At 46.8% G+C, this 10,203-nt stretch overlaps 1 protein-coding gene across 1 annotated transcript; it reads left to right on the plus strand.

Annotated features, from left to right (window-relative positions):
* The first annotated feature begins 1,595 nt into the window (after positions 1 to 1,595).
* On the plus strand, positions 1,596 to 3,682 carry LOC101661854 (eukaryotic translation initiation factor 1-like). Its single transcript, XM_045292258.1, has 2 exons — positions 1,596 to 1,617; positions 3,282 to 3,682. Exons 1-2 carry the CDS (start codon positions 1,596 to 1,598, stop codon positions 3,680 to 3,682), a joined length of 423 nt encoding a protein of 140 aa, XP_045148193.1.
* The last annotated feature ends 6,521 nt before the right edge of the window (positions 3,683 to 10,203 follow it).

The raw sequence follows: 10,203 nt of genomic DNA on the forward strand, positions 1-10,203 counted from the left end.
AACGGAAATGTTCCAACAAACTGACGCAATTCTAGAAGAACTCGCTTGCTATGCCAGAAAGTTGGAAGATTGGAAGAGATCCATATTTGTACCCATTCCAAAGAAAAATGACCCAACGGAGTGTTTTTTTGAAAGTATTGAACGGTGTCAGTCATATCACAGGCAAGTAACATCTTGCTGAAGATAATTAATAGTTGCAGCGGTGCATCAAAAGAGAGCTGCCGGAAACCAAGCAAGAATCCAAAGAGGACTTGGAGCAAAGGCTGTCGCTGGTGTTAGGCGGACCTTGACAGAAGCAGAGACTACCAGAAAGATGTTTTCTTGTGCTTTAGTGACTTTGCAAAGGCTTGCAACTGTGCGGAGCATAACAAATGATGGACATTATCGCAAACAATGGGAATTCCAGAACATTTCATTGTGCTCCTGCAGAAAGTGTCCATAGATCCAGAGGCAGTTGTTTGAACAGAGCAAGGGGAAGCTAAATGGTTTAAAAGCAGCAAAGACACATGAGGTTTTTATCCTTTCACCATACTTATCCAATCTGTATATGGAACCAGTAGTCTGGGAAGCAGAAATACCGTGTTTCCCTGAAAGTAAGGCATCCCCCCAAAATAAGACCTACTTACAGTTTTGCCTCTCGCTGAAATATAAGGCAGCCCCTGAAAATAAGACCTCCCCGAACATAAGGCCTCCCCGATTGTAAGGCCCCCTGAAGCTACCGCAACTCTGGACTCTGGACCGTAGTGGCAGGCGCCGCTGCACAGCTCACTGTTGGCCGCAGCGCAGCCGGAGCAGACAGGAAGTGTGAGTAAATATACAATAGTTATGAGTAAATGTACCATAGATTGTTGTACATGGAAATAATGGTAGTAACAAGAAATTCTTGATACTGTTGGATTCAGTTTGTCTGGTTATGCTGGTTTGTGAAGACAACTATTACCGTACCATATACAGGTAATACATTTCCTTTTTTTGTTATTCAACAATAAATGTGTACCGTATTCTTCTTCATGGAAAAATAAGATATCCCCTGAAATAAGACCTAGTGCATCTTTGGGAGCAAAAATTCATATAAGACACTGTCTTATTTTGGGGAAAACGGGGTATATAAAGAAGGATTCGGTCTCAGGACCGAAGGAAGGCTCATAAACAATGCTTGTCATCAACCTTGCTTGCTTAATGTAAGGAGCACACGAAGCTCTTCCTGGCGAACTCAGAGACTGCAGCCTTCCATATTAAACAACAATAATGGGAAGAAGAATCCTCACAACGGGACCAATAAATAGCAACCTGGTAAATGGATCGAAGAATAAGATCGTCCAGGATTTCATGCTGCTTGGAGTCAAAGTCAATGTTCATGGCAGCAGAAGTCAAGAAACCAGACAGGATTTTGACTTGGGGCAATCTGCGCCATTAGACCCCTTGAGTGTGACAAAAAGCAAAGATGCCATTTTGAGGACTCAGGTGTTCCTGATCTAAGCCGGGCTATTTTTAATTGTTGCACAGAAATCTATGCCAGGATATTTTTAACGGGCTGACAAACAAACAAATCTGGGTTTGAAGATGTACAGCCGGCATGCTCTTTCGCATCGAGGATGGCGAAACTTAGCTCCAAAAGTTTGGGCATTTTATCACAAGCAAGTGACAGTCCTAAGAAGAAGACTTCCTACTTGGTAAAGTAGAGGATCCGATAAGAAGAGGGACCTTCAAAAGATGGATTGATACAGTGCTGAAAAAAAATGGTTGAAGTATCAATGATGAGGTTGGTGCCGGACCAGGCAGTGTTTCGTTTCAGGTGTATATAGGGATGCTACCGGTCAGAACCGGCACTTAAAAACAACGTGTGTGTAGCAGCATCTTTTGGCTCACCCTCATGATAAAATGCTATAACATGGAAGAGTAGTTTATAGGTGCCAATGTGAGTGGGCTCTAACAACACCCCTGTGCCCAACAGAATGAAACTCTGCCCGCTCCTGCACCGTGTGCCTTACAGACATCGGGACGATCAACCCCACTGTGGCAATCCATCTATGGATGGTCTCTCTCTCTAATGTCTTTAGCAGCCTATCCAAAGAGCTCTAGATAGTTCACTCTCAAGTGCTTAGCAAACATCTCATAAAAGAATGAAGCCTCAGGCAGTGTTACTGCGATGGAATCATAGGCCCCATGCTTCTCGTTATTGCAGAAATTGAGAAAACGCAGTTAACAGAGCTCAGGGCGGTGTGAAGGAGTGGGTGTTTCAAAAGAGGCGAAAGATTGAGGAATATATTAAAAAGCAAACGTGAAAGATATTATCATGACTTACTTATTCCATGCTATTAGGAATGGAACAAGAACAAAGATCAACCTAAGAAGTGTGTCATGAGCTTGGCTTTTGGAAAACATAAAGCCATCTCTTCCTCTCAAACTCTATTCCATATTTTCATTTTTTCCCCACACTTCGATCCTTCCACATTTGCATTCCTTTGGAATTGATTTGGACTGTCGAGTGGCGATAACATGAATCATTACTTTTCAACTGGTCAGCAGATTGAGCCAATACCATTTTTGTAATGAAAGCATGATTGTTTCCTCTGGTTGGAAATGCAGGTTTGGCCATACATCAACTTTTTAGGTACACTTAGGTCTGTGGGGGAGGGGGTTGTAGTTGGCTCCACTGATATAATTGTTCTTGCACCAGCGTCACTTGACTTCCATCACTGGAATTTTCCAATCTATGAAGGGGCTTCAAAAGGTTCATGAAGAAATGGAATTAAAATATAATGGATTTTTTTTTTTACCACTAACTTTTTGAAGCCCCCTTATATTTTGATGTCTCACCCACTGTCTACCATTGAGTTAATCCCAACTCATCATGACCCTCTAGGAGAGGGTAGGACTGCCCCCGTGGGTCTCAGAGACTGCAGCCCTTTACAAGAGTAGAAAGCCTCCTCTTTCTCCCTGGGAGTGGCTGGTGGGTTCCAACTCCTGACCTTGTGGCTAGTTACAGCCTGACATGTAACCCTGCACCACCAAGCATCCCTTTTAATTCTAGGACTTAGGATTTCCTGCCTTATTATTAGTTTTCAAAATTTGCTTTGAAATCCATAATATTAGGGGGGAAAACACTAAGATTGGGATAATCGTATGTTCACATGTAATCTGGGGGTGGGGAATGGTCTATTAGAAATATTAAGACGGCCCCAGTCACTGAGCCAAAAGCCGCCGAGGATCCAGCAGCCCCCGCCCCCTCGAGCCCCCTCGCTTCCTGACGCTCCGTCCCCACTGCCCGCCTTCTCCAGCCGCCGCCTTCCGCAGGCGTTTCCACCGAGGAAAAGGAATCTATCGTACGTCCGCTATCCAGAACCTCCACTCTTTCCACCCCTTTGCTGATGCAATTAAGGGTGATGACCTGCTGCTTGTGGGGGCCGAGGATTATATCCGTATAAGAATTCAACAGCGCAACGGCAGGAAGACCCTTACCGCTGTCCAGGAAGACCTTACAGCTGTCCAAGGGATTGCTGACAAAAATAAACTAGGGAAGGCGTTTAAGAAGACATTGGCCTGCAATGGCGCTGTGATGGAGCATCCAGAATATGGAGACGGGATTCAGCTCCAGGGCGACCAGCGCAAGAACGTAGGCCAGTGCCTCGTAGAGATTGGTCTGGCTAAGGACGACCAGCTGAAGGTTCATGGGTTTTAAGTGCTTGTGGCTCACGGAAGCTTAAGTGCGGATTTCCTTGCAATGAGTAGTACAATTCCCTCTGTCCCTTGTCACACGTTTAAAACCTCACAGCTTGTGTGATGTAACCATTTGGGGTCCACATTTAATTTGGACTAGTGTAACTCCTTCATGCAATAAACTGAAAAGAGCCATGCTGTCTAAAAAAAAAAGAAATATTAAGACTTCTCATTCAAGAACGTAAGATATTTGTACTAATATTTATAGTCTTTTAAAAGTTTTCAGCATCTTCTTTGAACGGAGATGACTCTTTCCTTGGCGTCTGTTCCAGAGCATTTTATATATTGATATCATGAATGGGATTTTAAAAAAATCATTTCTCCAATGTTGTTGTTGTTAGGTGCATACACTCCATCCTGCCTCATTGGGATCCTGTGCACAACAGAACAAAACACTGCCCGGTCCAGCGCCACCTTCACAATTGTGCCCGCGCCTGAGCCCATTGTTGCAGCCATGGTGCCAATCCATCTCCTTGAGGGCCACCCTCTTTGACTCTGATCCTGCAGTTTACCAAGCATGCCGTCCTTCTTCAGACTGGTCTCTCTTTACCACATGCCCGAAGTATGGAAGGCCAACTCTTGCCATCCTAGCCTCTGAGGAGCTCTCGGGCCTTACTTCTTCCCATACAGATCGGTCCTTCAGCGGTCCACGATCCTGTCAATATTCTTTGCCAGCACCACACTTCAAACACATAGACTCTTCTTCGGGCTTCCTTATTCAAACGCTATCGGCATACATTGGAATATATCTGAATTTTGAAAAGATAAACTTAAATGTATTTTAAAATATTAAACTATCCTTATAGCCTGGTAGGTCATCATCATTCTTTCAGTACTTCTTTCATGCTAAGGTTTTACGTGTGGATTGAGACTCTGGTAATCTTAAAACCTCTTTCAGAACCTCTTCCGCTATCCACTGTCTTCCCAGAACATCTTCCACAATTAACCCTGCAGAAGAAAGACCTTTTTCTTTGTTCCTTACTCAAGGTCAAAGGACGCCTCCAAGTCCCAAGAAAGACAGGCTTCTTTTCTATCTTAATGTCCACAGATCAATGCTGGAGAAGTCACGATACAGGAATAATAATACCCAATAAACAATTCGTATGAGGCCCAGGGCCAGGAAGATGTAAGTATTGTCCTATTTATGTCTTAGAATGACCCTCAGTTTCTTTCCAATGTGTACTAGATTAACGAGTAAACAAAATCTCAAACAACATTCTTATAACAAAGATGATGGTGCATTTCTTACAGGTGCTTTAAAAATCCTTTGTTTAATGACAATAATTTTTAAACATACACACCAGTAGTGCAAAGAGTAGAAGGTCTTTCCATGTACTCATCACAAGGCTTAAACAGTGCATGAGAACATACACAGCTAAGCCTAGGCAGCACAGGCAAGATGTAACCAGAGGCTCATGTCATCTACCATACCACTTGTCTCCTTCCAGCAGTCTTTTAAGACACGTTCCTGACATCATGTCGTTTTATCATTCAATTCTTCAGCATTTTGCCCAATTCTTAGCGAGCCCCTACAAACGGAGAGCAACAATTCTGAAACAGTCAGAGATTCTCCAAATAGAAAGCAAAAGACCCTGCAAATCTGTCCCAAACAGTCCAATTCCACCCATGGTGATTCCATGAGTGTCCAAGCAGAATTGTATTCCACAGGTTTCCAATGGCTGATTTGGGGGGGGGCGGGGAGTATATCACCAGGTCATTCTTCTGAGGGGCCTCTGGTTGGACTTGAACTAATGGCCTTTGGATTTAGCAGTCAAGGACATTAACTACTGGCACCACCCAGGGATTACTCCCTAAGAGATTCTATGAGGGTTTAAAACCATAGGACCCAATCTACCAACTCCAGAGTTGGGGTGGGGAAATATCTAAGCCCAATGCCACCTGTCATGGACTCTCCCTCATGCCTGACTACTTTTTGCTGCCCTAAGAGGCAAAGGAGGCCGGTATCTTAATTGCCCCTCCCTTTTGGGAGGATGATAGAAGCGCCATTTATATATGTGAGCGATACTCTAGCTCCTGACTAGACTTAGAGTGGGGTGTTTGAGCTGAGATAACTGAAGTTGGAAGAGCCGAGTGGGCTCAGGATAAGAGCTGGAGGGAAAGGGCTGAGCACCAGGTCAGGGAGGCTGGGGAGAGGAGGTTCGGTTAGCAGTTACCAGGCATGGGAGTAGTTGGGAGCAAAATGGAAGATGGGAAAGAGCTGCCCTGAACGGACTCTGTGTGGCTTTTGCAATTCATCTCAACAGTCCACGGAGCGCTGCGTTCCTGGGTGGGGCAGGCTGATTGGGAGTTCAGAGGCAGGGAAAGCACCCCCCCAGACTCTTGCTGAAAGGCTGTGGCTCCCCTAGCGTCTCCAGTGGAGACTCTGGTGGGTTCTGGACTGTGACGGCGGGGAGCTGCTTGACAGAACCATATTTTGGGACCTCACCCTTCCCATGGGCCCAAGTATTTGGAGCTGGCCGCAGTGTTTGATCTAAATGCTTGTGCTACTAAAAGGGCATGGTGACTCTTGTGAGTGGCCGTCTGGCATTTCCTGGCCCCTGTGAGCAGCTCATATTTTCTCAGTCACTAGCAGTTTATCAAGGCACTATGACATTTTGCCAGCAAATGGGCCACCCTCACCACACAACCATTAGATGGCGAGTCCAGAAATGCTTCTCAAGAGTTCCCATTATGTTGGCAGCCTTTTTGCCACAAAGATCGGGTGAAGCTAATGTGCAATCATTCATTAAATATTAGTAAGCAAGCGCAAGTAAGCTTGCTGGTTCCTCAGCCTTATGGTCTCTTACAGCCCTGACCTGAGATCTTCATAGCCCTTGTAAATGCCCCCTTCTTCTCTCTTCCTGTATCGGTGTGATTAATCTCTGGAAACGGAATAGATCTCTCTTCACTTGATGGGTGACACCGACCTGGCCTCTCTCATCCAGGTCCTTTCCCTTCCTAATTTTAGTCTAGAGCTTTCCAGCAGCAACTCCTGGCGATTCTCCTTTTGCATTCCAACAGTTATGCAATTTAACGGTATGACCTCGCGACTCTCCACAATGCAATTCTACGTTGCTGCGACCAAGCCTCCTGCCCCGCATCCCCACCTGTTCTGAAGCCAGGGCGATTTCTGGTGCAGGACCCATGAGTTCCGCCCCAACCTCCTTGTCTTTCCCTCTAGGACTCTGTCCGTGCTCCAGCACCTTGGAGAACGTTCTAGACAGCATGAAAAAAGAGGCCCATTCTCGGAATCTGCTACAGCACCCTAGAGATCACCTTCCGTCCAAGGACTTGGGGAATTCGGTCATTTACCGAGTCACCGTTTTAGGAACCACGAATCCTACTTTGACACACACGAGGGTGTGGTGAGTGGCGTCGTCAAGCGGCTTTGGAAATGATAGGAAAAGAAGAGTGTAGGGCCATGTGCATGGAGACTACGCGTTGCCCATCCAAATCTAGCTTCCTCTTCTTGCAGCGCTCGGATGAGACTTCAACCTCTCTTGCAAATAGGCGTGGTCATGTGACCAAAGTGTCTCCCATGGGTTGTGGGCAGACGTGTAGGGGCCCAGTTGTAGGCCTGACGGGTTGAGAACCTCCCACGCTGACCCTTCCTTCTCTTGACACCCCAGGTGACCCCAGAAGTCATGAGTGGAAGATGGCAGAGCCCTGTCCGGGGGGAGGAGAGCTGTCCAGGAGTCCCAACCTGACCCTGGAGTAAAACGTTACACCCGGAAATGTCAAGGTCTTGGTTCCCACCGCCTCTCCTACCCTAACTAATAGAGGGCGAGATCAAGAGGAGGCGATGTGTTTTCATTTCTGTCTGTCCCGCTAACTGTGTGGGATCCATTCTCCCTCTTCTCCTAGCTGAGATTTAGAGCAGACCTCTTGATCGGTCAGTTGCTTTGTAGGCAGTCAAAGGTCATTGAGTTCCCCAAATAGTTCAGGATTGCATATCTCGTCTCTGGCAATGGTAAAACCCCCAAACTTCATGTATATTTGAGTCCTCTTCCCTTCCTCTGAGCGTGCTTCTCCGTGAGATCTGAGGTGTGTGGTGTGCTCGGCTGGGTCCACCAGAGGCACTCACATGGGTATAGAAGAGAACTTTACACCAAGAAGTGATTTTATATCAAGAAAGCATCCCATCCCAGTCTGATCAAGTTCCTGGGTCTGATGCTGCCTGGAACCCTCTTCTGCTTTGTGGAGCTGTAGGCTGATGGTGCAGCAAGGGGAGTGGGGAAGCAGGGAGTTCTCAGACTGGCAGGTGAAGAAATTAGTGGACCTGAGGTTGGTGGGAGCATGGAAGGGCGAAGAAAGCTCCCTGGGTAGGCAGCTCCCTGTAGAGTTGCTCCACACCATCCCAGCTATGAGGAAGGCAAAAGGCCAGGGAGGTGGGGGGGGGGGGTGTCTCACTGTCTGCTTAAAAATGGCCACACCCCAAGGAGGCATCACCAGGCTCCCACCTGATTGACAAGTCCAACGCCACCCCTACCACACAGGTACCATCACATGATATTCTCCTTGCACCTTTTATGCTTTGTAGCAGAAATTGATATTGTTCTTTAATGTCTAGTCTCCTTATTAATCGGACTCCCAAATTTGCGCTGCACCTGTAGCTGTTTGGACTAATTTGGAAGCAGATTCCCAGCATCCCTGGCATCTAGGTGTGGCCATGGGAAGAACCTCTGGTCACCTGGGCCCCAATCACGGTGCTGTGAGCAACCTGTGGTGATGTCCTCCAAAGACAGAAGTGTCACCTCCCTTCCCATTTCAGCATTCACACTGAGGCCAGCCCTCTTGGGAATGGCAGCACAGGCAAGATGTAAGGAGTTGGGTCTCAAACCCCTGGAATCACTAGATCTCGAGCCCAAGGTTCTTAGAGATGAAACCATGCCATGAGAAAGACATGGACTCTTGTCTCTTTTAAAGATACAGACATTGTCCCCCGTCCTCCAGCAAGCTGAACCAGCATGCTAGCATATCCCCATCACTCTCCACTCACCTTACTCCCCGTCAGAGGCCGGGACGGTGAGTGGAGAGGTCTTGTTTGACTAGGACTTGTTTGGTATAAACATTTACTGGGTGGGTAGGCATAGCGGAGTCTTCCTCTCCTTGGGCACGTGTATGACAACCCTTCCCGTTGCTAGAATTCCCCTCCCACTGACTTCTCAATGGGGTCAATGCCTTTCCCAATGTGGTTCACTTAGATTTCTTTCTTCAGCCTCGAAGAGCCTGGCACGTCACACCTCTCTTAGGCGCACCAAATCCCTCCCAATGGCCCTCATGGGATCTAAGAGAATCTGACCAGCTCTCTCACACGCTGGCCCCACATCTGGTTCGCAGGAAACCTCCTTTATCCAGTGCCCCCTGGAATCTGAGGCGGCTGGTTGCCTGGCAGCCCAGCAGCCTCTCAGCTCCACCACGAGGGCAGCTAGCCAGCCTCCCGCCTTTTCTTTGGTTTGTTTGTTGAGAACATACACAGCTAAGCCTACTGCAATTTGGTAATACTGATTACAGCTTGGGAGTTAAGCAACATTCTGACCCCCCTTTCCCAGGAACGTCTGCTCCCTGCCAGAGATTCTTTTTTTGTAAAAAAAAAAAATAATTTTACTGGGGGCTTGTACAACTCTTATCACAAACCATTCATCCATCAACTGTGTCAAGCACATTTGTGCATTTGTTGCCATCATCCTTCTCAAAATATTTGCTTTCTACTGGAGCCCTTGGTATCAGCTTCTTGTTTTTTCCCCTCCCTCCTCTACCCTCCTGAGCCCTTGATAATTTATAAATTATTATTATTTCGTCATGTCTTACACGGACCGATGTGTCCCTTCCCCCACTTTTCTGTTGTCCATCTCCCTGGGAGGGGGTTTTATGTATATCATTGTAATCGGTTCCCCTTTTCTCCCCCCACCTTCTCCTTCCCCTCCTGGTATGGTTACTCTCGATATTGGTCCTGAGGGGTTTATCTGTCCTGGATTCCCTGTGTTTCCAACTCTTATCTGTACCCGTGTGCATGCTCTGGTCTAGTCAGATTTGTAAGGTAAAATTGGGGTCATGATAGTGGGGGGGGAGGAAGCATTAAAAAACTGGAGGAAAGTTGTATGTTTCATTCTTGCTACACTGCACCCTCACTGGCTCGTCTCCTCCCCGAAACCCTTCTGTAAAGGGATGTCCAGTTGCCTACAGATGGTCTCCACTCACACTCCCCCTCATTCACATTGATATGATTTTTATTGTTCTGGGTCTTTGATGTCTGATACCTGATCCTATTGATACCTCGTGATCACACAGGCTGGTATGCCTGGTATGCGTCTTCCATGTGGGCTTTGTTGCTCCTGAGCTAGATGGATGCTTGTTTATCTTCAAGCCTTTAAGACTCAGCCACTATATCTCTTGAAAGCCAGGCATCATCATTTGCTTTTGCATTTGCTTATGCACCTGCTTTGTCTTCGGTGATCGTGCTGGGAAGGTGAGCATCATGGA

This window comes from Echinops telfairi, unplaced genomic scaffold (genome assembly GCF_000313985.2).
Source record: "Echinops telfairi isolate 266 unplaced genomic scaffold, ASM31398v2 ScPeMD7_655;HRSCAF=1070, whole genome shotgun sequence".
NCBI lineage: Eukaryota > Metazoa > Chordata > Mammalia > Afrosoricida > Tenrecidae > Echinops > Echinops telfairi.